We start from the raw sequence: 24,577 nt of genomic DNA, 5'->3' as shown, positions 1-24,577 counted from the left end.
GTCCATTGCTAAACTTGAGAGCCATCCAGGAGCCAGACCTTGAGGTGTAGCTGGGAAAGGTTGGGATGCTGCAGTTTCCCAGTTCCTGTGTCAGAGGATCCAGAGTTAGAGGCAGGTGAAGAGCTGGCTTCAGGGACAGGCAAATCAGGTCTGGGAACCATATCTTCCTCAGTCAAGCTGGTGTATGAGGATTATTTTGACTCTCTCATTTTACTCTACTCAGGATCTTGAAAAATTACGTTGTCAGGGTAGAGCAGCGCTCATGGTTGAGGGGTGGTCAGAGCATCTCCCAGTGAATCACAGCCAAATACCCTCAAACAAAATTTGTAGCATTTCCTGTTAGATGGGGTTGTGAAAAGGTCTATGCCAGGGAAGCCCCAGTTACCCTAAGCTGAAGAGTAACTTTTGTGTCCAAGGTAGTCCAACTGTGTGAGCGCCTTCTCATGTGACATAGACTTGGAGTGATGTTGTCTGTGTTTCTTGTTTACTTCATCCACCATGAGAGAATTCGGTGGGGGATGGGAGAAGAGAACTTAGGAGGGACACAGTACTTTGTGTCAGCCCTTTTGTAGCTAGGAGGAATAATGGCTGGTGTTTGCCATGCTGTCTTGGCTGGTGTCAATAGGGCTTCATTTATCAGTAAGGCAACCCTGCCTTGAGAAGAAGTATGGAGGATACCCACTAAGCTGTGTTGTATTTCATCTACTTCCTCCAAGGGATTTATAAGGACTCAGCTAGCCTCTTCATAGGATGTGGGAGAGGGCATCACCACCTTACCCAGGAAGAGGACTTATTAGAAGTTGCCATCTCTTCCTCAATTCCCAGAGGGTTGTAGTGGTGGGGCTGGCAGGATATTGGTGTGTTCAAAGATGCCCCTTCATGCAGATCTTCTTACTAGAACGTGCTCTGTAAACCTGGCATCTATACAGGCTCCAAGGATTCCAGAGGGCCCTTGTTCCTGTCAAGGCTGTTGGTGGATTCATCTCCAACTGGTTCCTGGAAGCTCCTCCTCCACATAGATTTCAGGGGAGGGAGGTCTAAACGGGAGGGTGAAGAAACCTTGGACAGAGACCTCATGTCTCCCCGTTTCTAGTGGGGGGGCCTAGTGGTGAAAGTTCCCTCCATATGGAGTGTGCCTAGATTATAAACTCTTCAGGGCAGGGAGCAGATCTTCCTGTCTGGCTATACTGTGTCTGGCACAATCGAGCCCCACTCCTGACTGGAGCCTCTGAGCGCTATGGTAATTCAAATATGAAATAAGAAGTTCACATTCTCCCAGCAGGAAGCATAAATGTTTGTCTTGTACAGAGGTTCATGGGCACAGCAGTCTTTCCCTCATGTGAACCCCTCATGGCTACTCAGTGCTAAAGACACCCTTCTTCTGGTCAGTGAACTTGGAGTCCTGCAAAGTGAGGCATCTTCATTCTTAATTAAAAGAGAAGGCAGAGCTAGGACTGCACACAGGAAGTTATTGGTGATTGCCCGTTCATTACATAAGTAACAATCAAGACACTGTTTGCTAAGAGTACACAATATGTTTGGTCCATTAAAAAGCAACAGCCTCTGCCCTGAGGAGTTTACAATCAGAGAGACAACTGTCCCCTCTGTTTCTTACCAAGTACAAAAACACAGGGATGTCTTCCCCATCCTCGGGCAGGATAATTGTAGTGTCCACTTCGTGCAATGAACCAGAGCCGTCCTGGGGATTTACTGACTGGCAGCTGCCATATCTAACACCAACACAATCTCCAGGTGCAAAGCCATAAGGGTGAATAAACCTCTAGGAGTCAGGATTAAGCACTGGCTGGAAAGGACTAATGAATTACCCCAAGTGCATGGAGTCCCCCAAAGGCCAGACAGGTAAAGAAAATGTTACTAGCGGGCACTGCACTTGGGACAGTAACGGAAATCCCAGCATGGGTGAAATTGCTGGGAGCTATCTGTACTGTAATCTACAAAGGGAGAAGAGCAAGACTCCAAGAAATCTGCTAGGAACTTCCACTATTGCCAAACTAGTTGCCATGAGATATGCTCATCTAGGGTGATGGGCAGCAGCACAAGATGCTTAGCTAGACAGTTATAATTCCTTAGACTGCCCAGAAGTGGACCAGGTGACTCTCAGTACAGATCCCAAGATCCCTTACCTAAGAATGTACAATCGACATTTCACACCTGCCATAAACGAAGGAGCAACCGAAACAACAGAGAGGGGGCAGGGCTGAAAAGAGGAGAATGGTCCTACGGTCACACTCTGAAGAAAGAAGTGGGAAGGGCAGCTTGCTTCTCTAGGCTTCGGGGGGCTGCTGCCATCACAGGGCCACTGAGCCAATTGTTAGCTTCACTCTGTGGACTCTAATGGGGGAAGGAGGAAGTCACAGGGTAACTAGAGCAGAATATGGCCCATACTCTATGCACTTGGTAGTGGGAAAAAAGAAAGAAAGAGTAGGCGAGGGTCCAGAGTCAGAATTTTAATCGCTGCCGAGGGGAACCAGCCTGCCCTGCACAGAGCATGTCACCAGAATCCTACTAGGGCTGGTGTAGATGAGCTAGGGTGCATGAGGAAGTCCTAGCAAATAAATAATCATGCTCACAAGCCGGTGTCCCTACACCAAAGTGAAATAAGGTGCTGTTGACAAGAGCTTGAAATTATGGGCAGATAGCTGCAGCTATCATCAGCTCCAGCAATATTTACAGTCCTGCTGAAAGGAAGGGAAGAACAGGGCTACGTGTGGGGAGCACGTCCTCTGAGGCATTCAGTGGAGCTGAAGCTAAGCTATTTCTCGTCCCTGCTTTCCCCACCATCCAAGGGAATTTGTCTCATACAGCTTACATCTCCCCTTCACTCTGCCAGCCAGCTCTGCTCTCAGGTATTGAGCTGAAATGGTTCCCAACAGAACCACAGAGCTAACCTCCCCCCAGCCCCAACTCTGGAAATCTGGATTTAGATCTGAATTTCATGGCTCTGACACTTGGAACTGAGCAGAATCCAAATCTCTTCCCCCTTCCCAACAGATTAGCTCTTAAATTATTACTTTGTAAAGCACCTTAGAGTACAAAGTGCTGCTAAAAGCTAGCTTCTAGTCTGTGCCATTTATCTGCCTCCCCAAGCCAGCAGCTTGGCTACTGGCACTGAAGCCATAAATAAAGCAAGGACTGACAAAGGAAGTGATGCCAAGAGAAATGAGAGCATCCTTAAGAGAGGCTAATCTGGCAACAGAGAGTCAAGCTAACTGGGGAAGTTAATGGAAGGAAGATTTGTACAGGTGGATCTACTCTAATCTAATCCTTCAACGGGTATAATGTGACAACACTTGGAACCCAAGCCAATGAGCCCTATTTCTGATGATCAGTGCATCTCTCATCAACTGTAATTAGGGCTCTAATCTTAAATCCTTGAGGAAAAAAAAACCTTAGCCTCAAAGTTAAATGAGCTCACTGCCTAATCTGCCATTTCCCCCTCTTTTCTGTGTCACTCGCTCATGATTGTTTCTGTCTCTGGGCAGATCCTCAGCTTTTGTGAATCAGCACCCCTCCAGCAACTCCATTGCCTTCAATGGAGTACGGCTGATTTCCAGCAGCCATTGATCACGCAGATCAGTTGGATTTCATTCTTTTGTCTGCCTCTGTTCTCTCTCTCCGCTACTTGCAGTGGAATTAAGATTAGCCGTGCAAGTCACAGGAACACCCTACAGCAGGAGTGTCAAACTCAGTTAAAGGGCAGGCTGAATTCCATGTTTAATTAGTAGGCCAGGGTATAAGCTCTGTGATACACACTCCTCCCAGTGCACAGCAGAACGCTCACTGATGGCCGTGGTAGACTTGTGCAGAGATTGGGGGATGGGGAAAGATTGCCTTTATGTAATAACTAGATGTAGTTATTTGTCCCATGCTTTACTGATACTTTCACTCATTGAGAAAACACGCCCTTTTTTAGGTCCACTGCTGTTCCTGCCCCTTGTTTGTTTCTTCCTCATCCTCCTTTCACTGTTTCATTCCCCCAGCCCTATTTAACAGTCACATCTGTTCTTTCCTCTGCATTGCCCTCACTGCAGCAACTCCCAGTTCCCAAGAGCTTCACCCCCCTTCTAAAACACACCTACCTAGTTCATTGCTGTTTGTGTCATCACTGGGCTTTAGAGCTGACACTCCGCATCCCCTCCAAGGCTGATTGAAGTCCACTCCCTGAGTCTCTGTTTCAGGCTGTCTGCAGACTCAAGCAAAACTTGGTTGATGTGTGGAAAGTGCTCTCTGCAGCCAGGAAGAGTTTTTGTTTGTTTTAAAATGAAAACAGTGAGATTCTGCTCAGTCTGGATATGTCCTGTGGATCACATAAATATGACTTATGGTCTGGATCCAGCTACCAGTCCATACATTTGTCACCCCTGCCCTGCCCTACCTACTCTTGTGGGAAGTTGATTAGCTTCCTCCCGGGCTCCAGAGTGCACGTAAATATCCACAAAACTGCTTTCATTTTTGAACATTCTTGTTATGTTCCCTTTTTTGTTTTTCTAACATTCCAGGCTTCTGCGAACATAGCAACATCCTCCCCCCAGAGGAGAAAGATTTATGTTGCACAAGAGTGGGAGCCAAAGCCACATTGGAAGGGGTTTAACTGTGCAGAGCACCCTGAAGTTCTGGGGGCAGATCCTCAGCTGGTGTAACTGACATGGAGGTATGGCAATTTACATCAGCTAAGGATCTTTGAAAGCCTGATGACTGCAGAGCTAGGCTCAAAATCTACAGAACAGACTTTGATGGTTATTTTGGCACTTTTCCTTCCAGCCCCTGGTGGAACCAGAAAACAAAGACCCCTGTGAAGAGAGCTGAAAACATCAACTGAACTTCCAACTTAAAAACTGGTTCAATTCCACTTTTGGGTGGCAGAGGAAAACCAGATGCCAATTCCCGCTGCTGAAGAACAATTTCTGAATGTCGGTCTCTTCTCCTTAAGCTATAGGGTGGGAAGAATTCATCATCGGTCATCAGCATTTGGACTTTATACTACTTACCTTTTGGCTTCTGGTGCATGTGGAGGGAAACAGCTCTGCTAGGCTTTGTTCAGATCTCACTGCCAGTCAGACTCTTTTTTGCTGGGCAAGAATTACGTAGGGGTCCCAGGGCCCACTCCAAACATGTGCTGAACCCTGCTCTGCCCCTTCTCCACTGTCCCGCCTCAGCCCCAAGATATAGATTATCCAGCCACTTTACCACTGCCATCTTCCAGCTCTTGCTGTGTCACCCCACTCCTGGGGTCCCTTCCACTCTGAAGCAAAAAGGTGAAAGGGAAGATGGACACTGTCTGCTAAGACATGCCAGGATCTTCATTTCCTGCCCCCTATAGGTGAGGCAGCAGCACCAAGGACCTTCTGTTCCCTATGGGAGTGGGCTGCTGGGCCACCACTGCTAGTGCTGATGGTATATCCAAGTCTTGCTGCAAAGCCTTGCACACACACTGTATTGCAGTGGTTCTCAACCTGTTTATCATTGTGGCCTGCATATGCGGCCCACCATGTGTTATGTGGGCTGCAGGTTGAGAACCACAGTGCCCCCTCCTCAAAACCGCCCACAGTCCCCTATGCCCAACATCCCCATCCAAAGCAGGGCCAGGAGCGGAGCCCTGGGCATGGGCCGGGCAGCCAGGACCCGGATGCACTGCGTGGGGCTGGACCGTGGGACCCCGCCACACAGGGTTGGGCAGCAGCCTGCAGTCGGACCGCGGAACCACTTTACATCGGTAGATCTTGAAGCTCTTGGAGATCAGTATTGTTATCCCCATGATACAGATGGGGAAACTGAGGCACAGAAACATGAAGTGACTTGCCCAAAGTTACCCAGCAGGCCAGTAGCAGAGGTGGGTTCTGAAGAGGAGGAATTTTCAAGCCAGAACCAGTCAGCAGGGATTAACCCCATGCCCATGGCAATTTATCAGCCCACAAACACATTCAGACAAAAACTAAGAATAAGCTGGCACTGGAGGTAGTCATGGTTCTGTCAGAGACCCATCCATGAAGAATGGGTTAGAGATAATGAGATCAGCCCTGCCATTACACAGGAGAATGGTATAAATCAGCCCCTTTTGTTAGCAGGGCAATCTCCCAGCATTAGGAAAAACCTAGGAGCCACCTAGTCCTTTCCATAACCATCAAGGCTCTTAATTGCATAGAAGTGCAAGCAGTGCAGTTTACCTGATCTGTTATTGTTTCAGTGAATCACGTATCAAGGCTGGCCTCCTATTTCTGTAGCAAAATCCCACTAGAAAAGCCACAAGAATTTAGCACAAAAACCTGTTCTTCCTCCTGACAGTGTTCGCTCATGAGCACATAGCGCCTGGAGGAAAAGCCAGCTGATGGACTTGAACAGCTCTTGCCTTTTTCCTTTATGTTCTCTACCTTTTTCTTTCTGAGGCTCCCCCCAACATGCTATAAAAACTCCACGGCCCACCTGTGTCACAATAACTGGCTTTCTGCACATAAAAGTCGGGCCCGGCATTAGCGGGTAGCAAGCAGGGCAACTGCCTGGGGCCCCCATGAAGCTACATAGCTCAGGCTTCAGCTTCGCCCCCGGGTGGTGGGGCTCAGAGCCCCAGGCTTCAGCCCCATGCGGTGGAGCTTCGGCTTTCTGCCCTGGACCCTAGCGAGTCTATCACCCTAGCGGCCCCCCTGAAACCTGCTCGTGACCCCCTAGGGGGCCCTAGACCCCTGGTTGAGAACCACTGCTGTAGAAGGAAGTACCAGGATGCAGAATCTATGTTCCAATCCATGAGGACAGTTTGATCAAGCAGACAAGAGGTGGACACAACCAGGTCGGAATGAACAAATCTGTGTAAGCAAAATCATCACCCCAGCACTCAGGGAGGGGTGAGCATCAGCTGTGCTATGGAACCCCCATCTCCACAGAAAACTCCTTCCAGAAGCTGCAGCACCTCCGGCTTTCAGCTCCTTACACAGGGAAACCACAGTGTAGTGACCTCCTTTAAATGATTACAAATATTGACAGCTAAAAAGAGAAAACTGTCCACCACCTAAAACAGAATTTAATTGAAATTGAGAATTTTGCATAAGAGTCACAAGTTGACTTAAAAGGTCTCTCTCCATAGGGATAAAAATCTGTTTTAGGGCCTCCTCAGGAATTTGGTTTCATTAATTCTTTTCAAACTGGCCTCCCCTCACTCCTCGCAGTTCTCTTTTCCAAACTTTTGATCTGTCTCTTTCCGATGCCTTTCATCCAAAGTATAAAATTCCCCACTGATTCTCTAATTATATCATTAACCATACATTGCTCTGAGAAACTTGTATGTAAGACAATTATAAAACTTCACATATGCACAAGTTTGGATGATCACCAAACTTTTTTTTTTTAAACCCCCAAACACTGGAAACCCATCAACTGAAACAGCTACTACAAATACCAACCAAGTTCATACAGCTTGTATTCAAGAGTTCAATCAAAAGCATTTTGCGTTACAGAAATCACTGAACACACAAACGGAGTAAAACAAGGAACAGGAGAATCCTACCAGTTCTAGCTGACATCATCCATCAGACACATTCACTTTGGGGTAGGAAGGTTGGGAAGGGGGTGGGAAGGGGGGTTAGGTTCTGATAACAAGTAGCTCCATTTCAGGAAAGCTTAGGGTGCCATCAGTCCCACACCTAGACATTTTGCTTGATATGATTTCAATTTCACTTACCTCTATAAAATTTTTTTTTTAAAGTGTCACAAATGGTCTTGTTCGACTCAGAGGAGGAGGATTTTTAATACACTCATTGACATGGACATGAAAGATTCTTGTTGATCCCAGTTTCCTACAGCAACTGTTGCCATGGTTATAAATCATTTCTTATTGCCCCCCATGGGTCAGCAGCTGAATATAACCGGTGAGTTTACTACGTGAGAGAGAGCGTGACACACACACACAAATACTCCTCCAGAAACGTGCCACTGGATGCTGAGGTACTATAAACAACTTTATTACCAAGACTTTGGGAAGTCAATAAAATAATGAAGAGAAGTGCTCTCTACTGTTGATGCCAGTAAACAATTCCTGCTTTCATGAGTGCATGTATTAAGAAAAGAGGGAAAGACTGAGTGTGCGTGTTCACACAGGAGCCAATGTGTCAACATGCAAGCATATTGGAAGTGCAGAGAAAACAAGGAGGACATGTACAGACACATGAAAATATATCAAGCCTATAGGGACCAATGTATCTCCAATTCCTAAGAACTTTAGAAGGCACCACTAAGGCTGCTTAAGGTGAGTTAACTAATTCCATCTCCATGATTACGAGAGCCATAGAAAGTTTGAGTCTGACCATGACTTCCTTTCCACTCCCAGCTTCTATGAGAGCCATGTACACGTGCAAATGTTAGCACTGTAGCGAGAAGCACTAAATCACTGTCAATGCAGATGCAGCGATGGGGGCACATGGACCTCTTATTATACAGCCTCAGACTCCGTTCTAAATAGAGAGATTTTTTGGGGGCTTTGGGAATTCTAGATGTTGTAGCAAAAAGTGGGTGCAACCAGATAGGTTGCTCAAGGGGTGGACCAGGTGTTCCAAATAATTCAGAAGGTTATGCTTTGGACAGCAGCTGAGCCATTAAAACCCCTCAGCAAGGTGAAAAGGACAAACTTTGGTGGCTATATGCTCTGTTTGAGAGAGGGGCTGTTTTTCATAGTTTCCATTATTTCTGGAACTAACCCACCCTAAACTGGAAGCCAGTTTCTCTCTCTGGCTTAAAAACTCTTGATCTTTAAAGTAAGCTGCCAAAACCTGAGCACAGGGGTCTGGTATCTCTGCTGCAGTAAAACAGCAGAGATACCATTCTTTGTATTATGGTAGTGCCCAGAGGCAGTGGTTTTGAAAATCAGAACTGTACTACATGCTGTATGTACACAGACAGTCAAGACAGCTCCTGTCCTAGAGAGCTTAAGGTCTATACAGGAGCTTACAATCTATATAACAGTCAGAGAGCCGGCACTAGGCATAAGCAGACTAAGCAATTGCTTAGGGCCCCAAGCAGCTCAAAGGGGCCCCCTACTTGCTTTTTATTGTGTTGTTGGTTTGGGGGGGGGGGGGGGGGGGAATGGGCTAGCACTGCCTCTGGGCAACTACATCATTAACAGAACAGGAGGCTGCCTTCTTCACACTGTTCTGGGGTTATCAACTGTTACAGGGGATGCACAAGACCCCTGAACTCAGGACCCGGCAAGAGGAACTAATTTTCAACTGATTCTACAGCAGAATATTCATTTTTCTACAGTACTTAACATTTGTAACATGCTGTGAACATATACATTAACCTGCATGCTGCCAACAAGGTGGTTATTGCCCTATTTGGCTGATTGGGGTGGTAGGAAGAAATTATTTCCCTGCCAACATTATACAATATGGTTCATAGTGAGGAACTGCAGATTCACAACACACCCACTGCACGTTCATTCACAAAATGCTTAACTGTGACACACAACAATGAACAAAATCTCCAAGTCAACCAGCTTCTAGGCAGCTTTCGAGTCACTGATCCAGGTTTTCTGCATAGTTTCTCCAAGCTCACATGGGCAAGCTAGAACATCCATTACGAAAGCCTCTCTCTCTGCCCCCTTCCTTCCCGTTGCTCCTAGAGAACAGGGAAACCACTAACACATCGGCTATAGATGAGTCTGTATGCATAACCCAACACCAACACAGAACTGTGCAGAGACAAGGAGAGCGGTTTCTGACATCACAAAACTGTGCCAGCCCAGGGAAAATGTAATGAAAGAATGAAGGTAAAAAGATGGAGATTGCACAACGCCAGCATTCCCTCATACCCCAGCGCAGCCTAGAGCTCGGGTGCTGGGGCACACGCCATATCTCAACATTGTTCATATTCAGTTTTCAAACATTTTACTGAGAACAGCAGCAATAATAGGTTTGCTACACTGTTTTTTCAGGGCTAACAAGGATGTGTACAGACACTTCTCCCAAACTTTTCCCACTCCACTTCTGGTCTCCCCAACCCCTCCCCAATGCCCCCATCAGGCATTTTCTTCTCCCCCATCTCTTATCTGCACATTCTGCTAACGATTTCGGGTCTTTGTGTTTAATGTTGGATGAAAATAAGCCCTGAACAGGGAAATGTAAAGGTGAACTGAAAAGCTTTATAAAAAACATCTCAGATCTGTCACTTCACAGAGCACAGGGGGGCTAAGAATGAAGCTTCAATGCTCCCAGTCCTTGAAGAGCGGCAGGACAGCAACTGCAGACTGTAATCAGTGAGAGGCCTGCTTAAGAAGTAATTCCCCAGCAGAGCTTTCCAAGGTCACAAAGCATTTGAAAGGTCTGCAGCACACAGCGGAAGAAATGACACGCACTGAGATTTGCGTACCTGGCAAAACTAAGCGTAAGCACAGCTATGACAGCCGACATGAATTGCAGAGCCACACTGCCCAACAGCACGCCTCAGCGGCAGCGGGGTTATGCCAGCCTGAAGTTCATCAGCTCCTCTCATAGCTTTGTGCCCGCCTAACCCAGGATATTTTCATAGAGCAATTTTGACACCTACTGGCCATCTTTGGTACTGACTGTTACAGCATTCAAAGATCACAGGGAGGACGGGGGTGCACACAAAGCTGATGGCATGGGAGAATGAGCACAAGGAGACCCTGGTAGGGAAGAGATTGGGGGGAATTGCAGGGCATCCCTGAAAGAGAGGGGGATGGGAAGGAGGTACACAAGGCGCTTGTGGAGTAGGGGAGGGAAAGTGGAGGGATGCAAGGAACTCCTGGTGTGTGCAATAAACAGCTTACACAAGCTATGAAGGGTCCGACCCTCTAGCAAGCCCTCATCTTGGCAGTTCTCTCAGATACCTGCACAAACTGTCAGCCAAATCCCCCATTCAGATAAGGCCTATTTTAGAATTAGCATTTGATCCCCCCCCACCCCCACAAACAAACTAGTGCCAGCACTTGGGGGGAACAGGAGTCCAGACACTGCAGCAACAGCAAGTGGGGAGATCAGAGTCAGCTGGATACATTCAGTCTGATATTTCCCCCACCCCTTCACTGGAATGTCATAGCTCCTCCTCCAGAAACAGGGACAGCTTAAAAATTCAGCAGCAAAACAGGAGTCTGAGGCTTTGGAGGCAGATTCAAGTAGTGACTGGTTATGTTTTGTAAAACTAGCTGCTCTTTGTTCTGGATGCCAGGTGGGTCATGCTGAGAGCACCTTTTCACATTTGAAAACAAAAGCAGGTGCAGGCTCTACGATTTTGCCTGCTGAAGTCAGTAATCCCAAATCCAAGTTAGGTGACTCCTGCATTTTTAAAATCAAGCTATTGGGATTAGTCCCATACTCTCCACAACTTCAATTCTAGCATTATGAAAGTCAATTAAATAGGTTTTTTTTTTTTTTTTAAAAGTAATGTATCCTAGTGGATAGAGCCCTGGAATGGCATTCAGCCCCCCTCGGATCTATTCAAGGCTCTGCCACTAGTATGGTGGGTGACCATGGGCAAGTCACTGCACCTCTGTGCCTCAGTTTCCCCAGTGAGAACTGACCTTCTTTGGAAAGCACTTTGAGATGTACTGATGAAGAATAATGTGTAAGAGCTAAGCATTATTGGTGGTTGAAACAGGGAATCGGAAAATCTAGGCTCTATTCTAGTGCCTTGCTCAATCATGGCAAATCTGGGGCAGTCACTTAAAATCACTTTGTGCGCCTTGGTTTCCTCCGTTTTTTATAGTGGATAGTACAACCTGTCAGGATATGAGGCTTAATTAATGTTTGTAAAGCACTGAGATTGTCAAATGGTGGGTGTTCTAAAAACGCAAAGTATTAGTTCTGTGTGTTTCAGGAAAGCTTGGAACCATAGGACAGGTCTACACTCGAGAGTGTTTTGTTTGTTTTGATTTGGTTTGTTTTTTTGCCAGCATAGCTATGTTAGTTAAGGATATGATTTTTTAGGACACAGGTTGGTCCATAATAACCCAAATCTGGAGACTTTCTGGGAAGGCTGCAAAAGGCATCTCTTTGACTGGGTCTCTGAAGAATGCTCAGGGTGCACCACTTCCTAGAGGCTGAAGTGGATAGGTGGAGGGTGATGGAATCCCTGTAAAACTGATGTAAATGCTGCTGAGGTTTAATTTAGTTATGTAAGGCACCTAGAGCCTGGAACAGGTGTTTATTTTTATAGCTAAGTAAATAGCTATACCAGTAAAGCACTCTAGTGTAGATAATTGTCCTGGCATAAACGTGTTTTGGCAGTATAGCTTATTTTGTTCCCTGAACCAATATAATCTACACTGCAAAAAAAAAACAACAAAAAAAACAAAACAAAACATTCTCTTGTCAGTATAACTATGTCTACACTAGAGGGTTTGCCAGCATAGGTATAGCAGTTAATCTTTTCCAGTGTAGACCAGGCCTTACTTTTACAGTTGTTTACAGCAGTGTTCTCAGCCTTTTCCATACCAGGACCCCTTTTTCTGTTCAGGACCCTCCTTCCATCTAGAAAGGGATGGTCATCCCTCTGGATCTGTGTCCCCCGCCAGGTTGAGACTCTATGGTTTACAGCCTTTGTTTCTAGCTGTGGCAGATCACAAGGTATTAGCCCTTTAATTATTTGGACAAGCAATTTTTTTTTGGCACTCATTCAAAAATTACAGCAAGGTACTGCAGACAAGCAGAGTTTTCCTGTCCCTGTATCAAACTCAGGACTCCTACAGAGGGTCCCTAAAGCTACACAAGTAAGAGCAAAACCAGAGACAGATATATCAAAATGCATGAAAACCAATTACATGCAATCCAACTTTGCAAAGCTTAAATATAGGGTGCTAGTGAAGGCACCAGCCAATGAACTCATTAAGACTGAACTCCTATGATATATGTCATAGGTCCAATCTGAGACAACAGTACATCTCAGGAAAATTACCTTTCATGGAAGTTATCCAGGCTCTTAGGAACTGAATGTGCTGCCATGGGGTTCATACATTCAGAATCCCATATTACACAAAGAGCATAAATCAGATACGATCACGGAGCCAGTCAAGTTGCTCAGTTGGCAGATCACCACCACCTGAGTTACCGCCAGCACCACAAACAGCAGCGATAGTGAAATGGTCCCATTATTGGGGGTAGGAAAGGGAAGGAGGGAGAGACTTCACATTTAGTTTTAAAAGCCACCTGTGTGTGGGCAGTTGTCATGTATTAAGCATGCACCACTCTTGGAAGTGTCTCTCCATAAGCATTCTGCTACTACCTTTTTTGTTTTAAATACAAACTGCTCATTCAATGCAACAGATATGAAGAAAAGCTAACAGTAAAAGTGCCATTATGCTCTGAAATGGGACTGGATTTTTTGAGTTTGGATTTACCAACCCTCAAAAGTTGCAATGGTTTCACTAAAATCTGTTTTAAATTTATTTAAAATGGCACAGACCTCTCCATAGGAACACACATTGGTTAACAATGGTCATATCAATTTAGCTTAGTTTGGTAATGGAGTGTGTGAAGGCAAGGCCTCAGGGCTTCTGTATTTACCCTCTCTCCATGGCACAGGTATAACATGCGCCTAGTTTACACTACCAAAGAGACTTTTCCAATTGACAATACTTGCAAACTCCACTTAGGATTGGGAAAACCAAGCCATGCTTCTTGTGCTTTCCATCTTCACCTATAAGATTTTGAAGTGAACTTGGCGGACAATGCCATGCAGCACACAAGAGAATTCAACTTGCTCTCCCTCTGAGCACCTGGAAGCCAAGCTTAGTGAAAGCCTGTTTGTGTCAGTGAAGCCAGCAGATACAGCTAAAGACATAGGGAGCTGAGAATCTGAGTTACCACTGAATGTGCTTCAAACCCAGAACATGGTCATCATTTTCCCCTGGATACCTGCTTATGAGACAACTCCCTCAGGCACACAACCTCTTCTATCCCCACATACATTACAGAACAAGTACTTGGTAAAGGAGATGTATATTTATTCACTTTACAAAGAGGGCAGTATTTAGTTGCAACAGCTCCATTTATAGACAAATATACTGTACATTATACTGGTGAATGGCTCAAACCTTTACCATATCTTGCTCTTAAAAATGTGTTTATACCACTTCAGCTTCCATTAGCTGAGCAAATAGCAATCCTTGTTCTGCCACTGAGAGGTTAAAAATCAGTAATAAATGTATACACTTTGCGTTACATATTCACAAGCATTCCCCCTCCCTCTCCCCTAATTTTTTTTCCATTCCCCCTCCCCTTCAAGATGAAGCCTCTCCACGGGTCAGTGTTAAACTTATATACAGGATCAATTAAAACAAATTAGAAACCACTGATAGTTCTAATGTTCTTCTGAAGCACAAAAAAAGCCATAGATTTATACATACATATAAAAGTCGAGTCCAATATTGTTTAAAAAAGAAAAAGCTGTTTTAAACCAGGTTGGCATTCAGACATTGCCAAGGCATGGGTGAACCTATGAGGAGAAAATGAAGAAATTCAAAAGTGAATTTAAATATTACAAAAATATTTTTTATTTTTTATTTTTTTGAAAAAATGCAGCAGGATGCCCACTTGCTATCACTAACTGAAGTGAGAAGAGAAGGTATAGCCTATCTTTGATCTGTTATATTTTAAACAAATTCAATGTAAAGCTGCAACAAGTTTACCACACAAATGGCGGTGGCAGGTTTATTTCACTTGAATACAAATATGCTTGTCCATGAGATGGGCGCAATCTGACCATGAGATGGCAGAAATGTTATATATAAGCTCGGGGATATGGGTCAAGAGAAGGCTGGCATGGTTAAACATTCTGGATTTGGTAATGCACACAGTGCCCAGAAGTGCCTCTGCACATGGCGAGTGCAGACTCATGCCTGGCTATGTGACTACAGCAACTTTTAGCAAGGTGATCCAGAATTTTAGAGTTCTGGCAGCCCACTTCTTTTAATAGGGGTTTCACTTTTGTTTAAAACCATCTGTTATTCTTCTTCACTTTCATTTTCTGGGTCCAAATCAGATTCCCTATTGATTTCTTTTTCAACAGCCATTTCTCGTTCATCTGATTGCTCCCCTTTCTCTTCATCTGATTGCTCCCCTTTCTCTTCATCTGATTGCTCCCCTTTCTCTTCATCTGATTGCTCCCCTTTCTCTTCATCTTCATCCCAGTTCTCCTGGAACGAAAAAAAACCCAGGAACAGCTTAATATTTGGTGCAAGCATTTCTACAATCCTATACTCCTGCAATCAGTCAAGTGAAGGACAGAAGTCCCGGACAGAGAATTTTACTTACATCAGAATCTTTATCTGCAATCATCTCATCTTCAGAACCATCCTCAGAGGATTCTGTAAATGGAAAATGCTGCATAAATCAGCAGAACACAACAGGTTTGATGCAGTCTTTGCTCAAATGAAATCCAAGATCATGTGCCACTACATATTAACTGGCTTTGACATTTAAGACATCTACCAGAACTGAACTTTAGGTTATTTTGATGAGTATAAATCAAGCACTGTTCCTCAATCATCCTATGGACAATATTTCAGTCTACATAAGACCCAAACCTCAGGTGTACAGATATTTTAAATCCTCTGGATTCTGGACAGATTTGGAAGTTTCTTTTAGTGACTTCATCTTCAGGAAAGGTGCATTCTGCACTAGAGACACGGGCCAACAAATCTGGATTGCTGGCACTAGAGTTAAGCGGTATGCTGGACTTGCAGTTACCACCAGGGTTTTCATAACTGGAGAGGAAAAAATCCAACCAACCAAAATGCTACTTGACAACTCCTTACCACCTTCTCCCCTCCACTGACTTCAAGCAAATCCTCCATGGCAGATCACACAGCGAGAGGCACAGAATTGGAATGTGGATGGCTGGCAAAAGTTAGCTGTAACCTTAGTGAACAAGCTGAGCTACACCAAGTGTACAATGGTTTGATCGGTTCCTAAGGTAACCCTACAGGAAGTCTTCTGCTTACCTTCCTCATACACTAGTTTTGCAGTCTGATTAATATCAGTTGCATCCTGAATTTTTTCCAGTGCTGCAACCTGAAAGAGATTTGCAAATCACAACAAACTGCAGTCATGTAATGCAACCTTAAAACCTACCAAGTGTTTACAAAACTCATCACAATTTAAGTGAAATCTCCATTAGGCCTGGATTTTATTCTTCCATCCATATCTGTAGTTTTAAAATAGCTGAATATTTAGGATGGGCAGAAAAGTTACAATACTAAAGAGAAGAGAGATGCACCTTAAGTGGTTTAAAATTCTCCTGCTTATTTCCAGTCTAAAAAGATTGAGGGTCAGCATATAAATCAGAAGGAAAAATGTGACTGACCCTTCAATGAAAACACATCCCCAATTAATATTAAGTCAGTTTAGAAGAATATGGTCAGTAGCAAGATGCTTGTTAATCAACTGTGCTGCCTTCAGCATTATCAGTGTGACCATCCAGCAACTGTACTGAGCTGTCGATGGCAGGTTTGGTCGCATCAAATTTGAAGACAACCACCATTTCCAACAACATTTCCATCTTATACCTCAATGTTTATAGCTTGAACTCACCTGGGTGATGATAAGATAGAGTTTTCCATGGAGGCGAGAGAGCTTCTGCAATGTTTTTACTCTGCTCTCCATTAACTGATATAGCATACCCAACTGGGGAACCAGGTCTGGCAACTTGAGAGAAAAAGCACAAGAATGAGGCTGTTTTGCTGTCATCCTCCATTTCATAAGAAGATTCTAAACTGCATTTTAGGCTGCGTAGCGGGTCCTTGCTCACATTGCTTGAAGTAATAATCGTTCATACATAATGAAATCTCAGTTCTCATTTTGTCCGAGAGGCAATCTGTTAAACCAATGCCTGTCTAGGCAAGAGGCATGAGCTCTCATCCACTTTCAGCTCACGCAGATCTAGTTTTCCTTCTTCACTTGATTGTGGTTTACAGCATTAAGAGTACTAATGGGAAGGGCCAGTTTGAATTGGAACTGCACAAGTATCAGCCAAGAGTCTGGGAATGTCAATGCACATCAATCCTAACCCACAAACTCCCACACTGTAGACCTGGTCCTTTCTGGAACAGAAAACCAACTGTGCCAAACTAGTGGTTTCTATCACTAGGTCAAGACCAAATTCATCCTTCACTTGTGAATGATGGTAGGCTTTGAAGTCAGAAGCCAAGAGGCTAAATGCTCCTGCATTAGCTTATCCATGACACCCAACTAATACTCCACTTCCAGCATACTTTTATGCAGTAACCTCAGGTCAGTCTGCAGTAGGAAAGTACTTGCGCAATTTCTGTTTAGGAAGTTCACCCAACAAGGCTAGATCATCATATATTCAGCCAGCTCTGTGCAGGGGTCCATAACTAACAGAGGCATGCTAATCAACTTCCGTTTGAATTAGTGCTAATGGTTGTACTGGATAATGCCCGCTACCAGGTAATTTATAGCATGTTGCGGCAAAAAAGTGTTGCACAGGACATGAAACATCCTTTTGGGGGAGATTCATTTAGACAGTAGTAGCACCATATTAGGATGTTAGGACGGTTGACTTAATGGAAGAGCAATAGCAAAACAAGAACAGAGGTAAATTTTAGTTAGCTACAAGCATCAACTGTAGAGCAAGATACTTACTGTGGAAAGGTAGGATGCATGTATAGTGAAAACAGACTTTAACCACCGGACCATGTGACAAGCACTGGAGGAGAGAAGAACACAATAAATCAAAGATGAGCATAGCCAAGAGAACACCTTGTGTTTTTACCACTAAAATGGTTTAAATTAAAATGCTTCAGTGTTTTGTTTTAGAAAAGAGAAGCCAAGCCAGAAATAAGAACAATTCATCTACGCAGATAGGAGACTTAAACAGTTCCATTAGAACTAGAATAGTCATTTAAGCGTCTGAATTATACTAAATTTGTTCTTTGTGGTTGCTTCCAGTATCTTCCCTGCCAAGTTTAGATTGATCAAAGATCCAACAGCGGGGTCTCAAACATGCGGTCCGCATATTTGCTGCGGCCCACCAAGCTCCCTGCAAACCCCACACCCCCAAGTTATTTCCTGCGGTCACCAAGCTCCCCTCCCCCGCCACCAAGCCACGTCAGTTTCCAGGAGGGAGGAGGGAGGAGCGGGGAGCTGCTTGCTCAGGGGAAGAGTCGGAGAAGAGGTGGGGCAGGGAAGAGGCAGGGCCAGGGGCAGCATGGGGAGGCGAACAGTGTCAGTGTTGCACCCCTCAGGCCAATGTATTAGTCTTCATGCAGCCCTCCTGGTAATTTGAGTTTGAGATCCCTGATCTAAAGCATTCTCTTTTCTCCCCCCCCACCCCGCCCCAAATTATGGAGTAAACTTGCCTCCCAACATACGAACAGGGTAGATAGCCCTGGGAGTCCTAAAATGGTCCCAGTACTGATAGAACAGGTTCTACACAGTGCTGAGATGACTAATCTAGTAAATATATAACAATTCTTTTCTCAATATGAAAAAGTTTTACTATTTTGCGATTTATGGGTTAATATACAATTCAGATTAGATTATCCTCTATGATATTTATCTTTGTAAACCATACATAGTAAGTCCCAATATGACAACTATACAAATATTCACACTGTATATATGATTTTAATTCTGAAATCAGAAACTAAATCTGAGATAACTTAACCCCCCCCCCACACACACACTTCTGCCCCCCTCTCCACCCCCACTCCAGGTTATAAGTGGAAGTTCTATTTGGGAAAGCCAGTGAACAAGTATATTCTAACTGCAACTTGTTTAACCCAACTATTAAGAGCGGCTTCATAATTCAGATATATAAAAAAAAGACATCTTTCTTAAAGGCTGACCTATTCATTTAAGCATTTTAACTGAGTCTCTGAAACAATAAAAGGCCACTGGGTTACAAACATTTTTGGTCAACTCAACTGAGATTTTTAGAAGCCCTCCACTGGGCAAAATGTCTCTTCTATTAACGCAATAAAAGTGCACAATCAAAAAAATTTCAGTATAAAGTTTATTCAGAGATACTACTCTATTATATTCATTCAAAAATCTCACTGCGTTTACCATATATTTTGCTTCTTTAACAAAAATGAGAGTGCCTACGTTTTAGCCATTTCTCTCTAAGGCAATAAAGGCACCTACTGAAGTTGTTTTAATTATAAACTGCTGATACGGCCAGAGGTCCAGTGGTTAATGAGTTAAGGGAATATTGTTTCCATACTCAGATGTCCTTTTCCGTTTCTCTTACATTTTGATGTATGCAATGATTTCTCAACAGAATAAGTTCAGAAAGAAACACCCCCAAACAGCTGGAACCTCCATCAGTAAAGTCAGATATTTCCTTTCATGAAGCTATAGTTTTAACCACTACCGTGGGCCTCCTCCAAACAAATGAAAAAACACCATTCCTTTAAAAGTCAGCGAAACTTGCTTGTGAATCATTTCTCTTACCTGTACGGGTGGCCTTGCAACCTCTTTGTAATCTGAAGAAAGAAAGATCAGGTCACTTAGAAGTATGGTATACATGACAGTTATCCTGACATTACATCTGTGTATCAGCCCAGAAATCGGGGCACAAAAATCTTCAGGTATTTAAAGTCAGCTAGAAATCACCAGCGATAAATAAAATGTACACTCTGAAGCTCATATTGGTTGCACTATGTCCTTGTTCAGCGCACTGACTGCTTTTGGGGAAGCAGAGCTTCATTACAGTAACAGTATTGAAGCTAATAGGAGTCAAACTATATGTTACAAGTGCACATGGAAACCAGGTCATAGATGGCAGCAAGAACCAGAACTGAATCCCTCTGTTACTGTGCATGCAAAATCTCACTGTATTTAGTATCTATTACACCTGCTGCACAGGTGATACGTTGATAAGACAAGCTACTGTTGCAGGAAAAGGGTGCTGAGCACCAAGTAAAAAGTCTCAAGTACTGGAAAGGATATACTTGTTAAGTGAAGGTCTTTTCCTCTCGCCGATTAATACTGTCAAATGAACATGCACATATCAGAAAGTGTGATCACTCAAATAAACAGGGGTCTATATTAGAAACACTGCATCTCCGTACCTTCTTAGAATCAACGTATCAGCATGTATGCTTGGTGCAAGTTTAACATTCAAAACAAGGCAGTCAGCATTCCTCATTCAGGGTTACCATCAAGCCAAAGCCATTTGTATTAAAAAGCAGATAACATGCCTTAATTTTAAACAAAATGGACTCATTTCACACTCAGGTAACTCGAGTGATTGAATGGGTTATCAGTTCAAAACAGAAATCCACTTCTGGGTAAAGCTACACATGAGACGTTTCAGTCCAAATACAAGTGGTGGTTTTTTTTCAAATCTGGTTGAATACATGTAGAGAATTAAGCGCTTTACATTTTTTATCCTAACTGATTTAGGCTCTAAGACTCATTTTCAAAGGTGACTCAAGGTACTTAGGAACCCAAGTATCATTGGAACTCAATGGGACTTGGGCTCCTAAGTCACTTTGACAATGGGACTTAACCACTGCAAACAAAATTTTCACCCTCAACTGGAAGTACAAGTTCAATGTAACACTATTGCTACCATGCCAACTAGGTACATATAAGGTCCCCATCATTGTAGTATCGCTGAGTGCCTCTGAAGTACGAATGGAGTTATTCTCACACCACCCTCTTAGGTAGGATCATTATCCCCATTTTATACATGAGGATTGAGGCGCAGATATTCATTAAGTCACCAATAGTCTCAAAGGAAGTCACAGAAGGGACAGGAGATCAGAGTTCAGTTCCTGGTTGTGCTGAGTCCTAGGCCAGTGTCTTCACAAAACCATCTTCCCAGTTTTTATTGTGAAAAAACACCACAGTTAATCCCTAGCAGGACTGACAGTGAGACAAGTCCAATGAATGTGCAGTTATTTTGCATGGTTTCAGAGTAACGCAGAACCTGACTCAGCTCTCCTGAATTAAACATTTCAGTAACAAGTCAGACTAGTCAAAGCTTGCCTCTGATAAGTGCCCACACTAGTATGAGGTTAATACCTCGTTAACACAACCAGGAGGCTAAGCCCAACTCTGGGAATGACATGGTTTCCATATGTTTGCCTCAGGAGACAACTGTCAGAGTCAAGACAAAAACTGCTTCAATACTGGATAACCTCCACACCGATTCTATGGAGTAAAAGCAGGTGTATATTTGGACTTCCCAGAGTTAACTTGTTCTACAACAGCGGAAGTTCTACAGCAGTAATTCTCCTACCTCATGCAGCAATGGAATGACAGTATGTACAGGTATTTTAGCTATTGTGTTCTTTATTAAAGCGTCCTTCCTTGTTTGAAGCACTTTCTGTGAAGAGGGGGAAAATATGAGATCAGAAAAACATTCATCAATAAATACATATGTATACAATCAAGGACACCAAAGACATATCTACAGGGCACAGAACAACAGGAGACAGAAAAAGATGAGGTTTGTAGCTCTGACACTCACATCTCAACCTTGTATGTAAAGTCTGAGGACATGTGTGCTAGAGAGAGGATGAGCACAGAGTCATCTTTAATGAGGCACTTCCTAAAGAGACAAGCAAGTTCTTTGAGGGATATGCAAAAAAGCTGCTAGCATGTTTGCACGTTACAGAGGTGTTCTGTTTTGTCAGTAAATTTAGTGCTCATGAAAAAAAATACTGAAATGATTGGGTCATGGACACAACTTCATTTCATCCATCATGTAGCCACTAGCCACTCCATGTTAAGGTTGAGGCACATTAGAGGAGGCAGGAACTTTTCCTTGCTACTGTCGGTGTTCCATCTGTCCTGTGGATAAAGAACTTCAGATTCAGGACTCCCAGGACTGCAAATGCAGCACCAAGTTCTCTTAAATATTTAACCCTCCTATTCCTACACATCCCCAACAGCAGGTTTATTACATCAACTGACTTGTGGGTCCTCCAATACTTATTTATCCAAAGCATATCCACTCAGAAGATCTCAAGTCGGGTCTAAACAGAAACCATGCTCTAATCAAACCCAAAAGGAAAAAGTGACACATTATTAATATTAATGGAAGAACAGGTGAACTGTGACACTACAGAATTTATACAGTTAGATAACCATTTTTAACCTGACCTGTGAGGAAAGGTTATGTTTATTTTTGAGAAAAGAAGACTGATGGGGACCTGATAACAGTCTTCAAATATGTTACAAAGAGGATGGTGATCAATTGTTCTCCATGTTCACTGAAGGTAGGACAAGAAGCAATCAATCAGCTTAATCTGTAGCAAGGGAAATTTAAGTTACATATTAGGAAAAACTATCCTTATAGTTAGAAAGTTAAGTACTGAAACATGTTACCTAGAGAGGCTGTGGAATACACATCACTGGAGGTTTTTAAGTATAATTTAGACAAACACCTGCTGGGGATGGTCTAGGTATACCATATGTGGTCCTGCCTCAATGTGAGATGAACTAAAAAGACCTTCCAAAGTCCCTTCCAGCCCTACATTTCTATGTTGTATATAACAAACCGATTAGCTTTGAAATCCAGGGGTTCAGTTAGGGGGATGATCCAGAAGACATCTTGCAAAGCAGATCAAATAGAAAAAAATATAGCAAATGTCATCAATTAAAGCAATGTATATGACAGATAAATATAATGGAACTACTGTTTCTATGCTGCAAGGCAGTGGGATAATGCAAAAGCAGGAGAGAGGAAGTGGCAAATTTAAACACTAGTCAGCGAGCCTAGTATGCACAAGAAGCCACTTCACAAGTCTAAGCAGAATAACTTGAGCATCACGTGGTGCTCTTATAACACTTACATTTAAGATATCAGGATCATTGCTTTCCAAGCCCTGAACCAAAAGCACTGCAAAGCTGTCAGTTTGTGGAAGGCCACCTTTTGTTTTTATTTTCACAGTGGCAATATCCATTGCACCAAGACGGTCTTCAATGCTATCCTGCAGAAGAAATAAATATGGGCAGTGTCACTTAAACCAACTTGTAACCAAATATATAAAGCTTGGACTCTCAGTTATGTTTAATCAGAGGTGTTTTTTGAGCCACCAGCTGAAGCAGGGCACTGAACCCTCTGCAACAGTTCTCGATGTCGAGTCTTATCTTGCTATATTTTTTAAGCAGGACAAGTTCTTATCTCTCATGGCACAGCAGAGACATTCAGGAAGGAAGGAGCAAGCAGAGCTGAAGAAGGGAAATATGGCATCTGTGTTGAGAAGTGGGGGTTCAAAGCCCAGCAACATGCTCTAGCAGAGAGAAGGCAAGAATACAAAGTTCTTCAACATGGTAGATTTGTGGGCAACATCTAGAACTTGGATGCAAGACTGCCATCATTCACAGTTGCAGGGGAGCTCATCCCAGATGAAGCCAATTCATATCAAGTGATAGTACAACAGTTAGCTCTGGATGATTATTTTGGCCAAAAAGGGAAACAGTCCAATCTGGCATGCTTATTACTGTTTGGTAAGAGCACTTTGATTACCTCTTTATCTCCAGGTTTTCTTTTGCTTTCCATTTTCTGCATTCCAGAGGACTGAGATTTGATGGTTGCACTATGTCCAGGAATTCCAGGCACTAAAACTTTGGCTTCTTTGTTCACAATGGGCGTTTTTACCTAGTGACAAAGAGACAGCCACATACACACAAATAGGAAACATGTTCATCTCTGTTTTCTGTAGTCCAGAACACTGGTTTATTGTTTCAGACCCACACACGGTAAAACCATTCCCTGCTACGTGTGAATATCTCTTCTCAGAATCCATGTCTGGTATTAAGACAGGAAAGCCCTATAATGAAGTTTAAGGTTGATCTCAGTGGACCATTTGCTGAACTAACTCAATTAATATTTGTAACTGGGCTAATTACACACCAAGTGAGAATCATTTATTTATATTCCAGGGTGTTCAACTAGAGGAAGTGTTTCCTAATTACACTTGACAACAGAAACACTTGCATCTTTGCTGGAAATATATATAGTAAGTGTAGAAAATCTAACACCTTCAAAAAGGGATTGCCTTATCTACCTCTGAAAGATAGCAACCATTTAACAGCAGCACAATACAACAGTTTAGGGAAATTAGTGGATTTCTAGGGCAGAGGTTCTCCAACTGGGGGGGCAGGACCCCTTGGGGAGGTGCATGTATTCTGGGGGGAGTGCGGGGGAGCCGATAAGCTTTAGAGGAAAAAATTTTTGAAGACTTCCTGCACACATTTTACCCACAGCAATGCATAACTAGCGACACTGATTCCTCCAGACACATCAGGGCCTAGATGGCGCTGTGCATTTGACTCTAGAGGGCAGTGTGCATTTTGATGGGTTTCTGTTAAGCTTGCAAAGCATTATACAAAGTCGTTGCCATCTGTATGTTAATATGTTTGCTACGATGTGGTGTGCACATTTAATTGTAAGCATCAACCACAACTGCAGTTTTGCTTTTGCTCTTATTACAATGGATCATTCGTTGGCTCTGTTTGAATCAATAATTTACTGTTTTTAATATTTAGTGAGAGTTGCATGTTGATTTATTTTTATTGGTACAGTAATTCCTCACTCAACGAAACAAGGTTAACCGGGACAACATTGTAACATTGCTGAT

The 24,577-nt window shown here is 43.4% G+C and overlaps 1 protein-coding gene across 1 annotated transcript in view; it reads right to left on the bottom strand.

Annotated features, from left to right (window-relative positions):
* Window positions 1-13,942: 13,942 nt before the first annotated feature.
* WDR43 (WD repeat domain 43) overlaps window positions 13,943-24,577 on the bottom strand; it is a 35,248-nt gene continuing 24,613 nt past the window's right edge. The window contains exons 10-18 of the mRNA XM_037895570.2: window positions 23,464-23,595; window positions 22,787-22,924; window positions 21,229-21,315; window positions 19,434-19,465; window positions 17,622-17,685; window positions 16,551-16,664; window positions 15,962-16,031; window positions 15,273-15,325; window positions 13,943-15,154 (exon numbers count right to left, since the gene is read on the bottom strand). Coding sequence (XP_037751498.1) covers window positions 14,963-15,154; window positions 15,273-15,325; window positions 15,962-16,031; window positions 16,551-16,664; window positions 17,622-17,685; window positions 19,434-19,465; window positions 21,229-21,315; window positions 22,787-22,924; window positions 23,464-23,595 — 882 coding nt within the window. The 3' untranslated portion in view covers window positions 13,943-14,962. The remainder of the gene's footprint in view (window positions 15,155-15,272; window positions 15,326-15,961; window positions 16,032-16,550; window positions 16,665-17,621; window positions 17,686-19,433; window positions 19,466-21,228; window positions 21,316-22,786; window positions 22,925-23,463; window positions 23,596-24,577) is intronic.

Source organism: Chelonia mydas, chromosome 3 (genome assembly GCF_015237465.2).
Source record: "Chelonia mydas isolate rCheMyd1 chromosome 3, rCheMyd1.pri.v2, whole genome shotgun sequence".
Classification (NCBI taxonomy): Eukaryota; Metazoa; Chordata; order Testudines; family Cheloniidae; genus Chelonia; species Chelonia mydas.
Note: the sequence above shows the minus strand (reverse complement) of the source record. Positions and strands in the feature narration are given on the sequence as shown.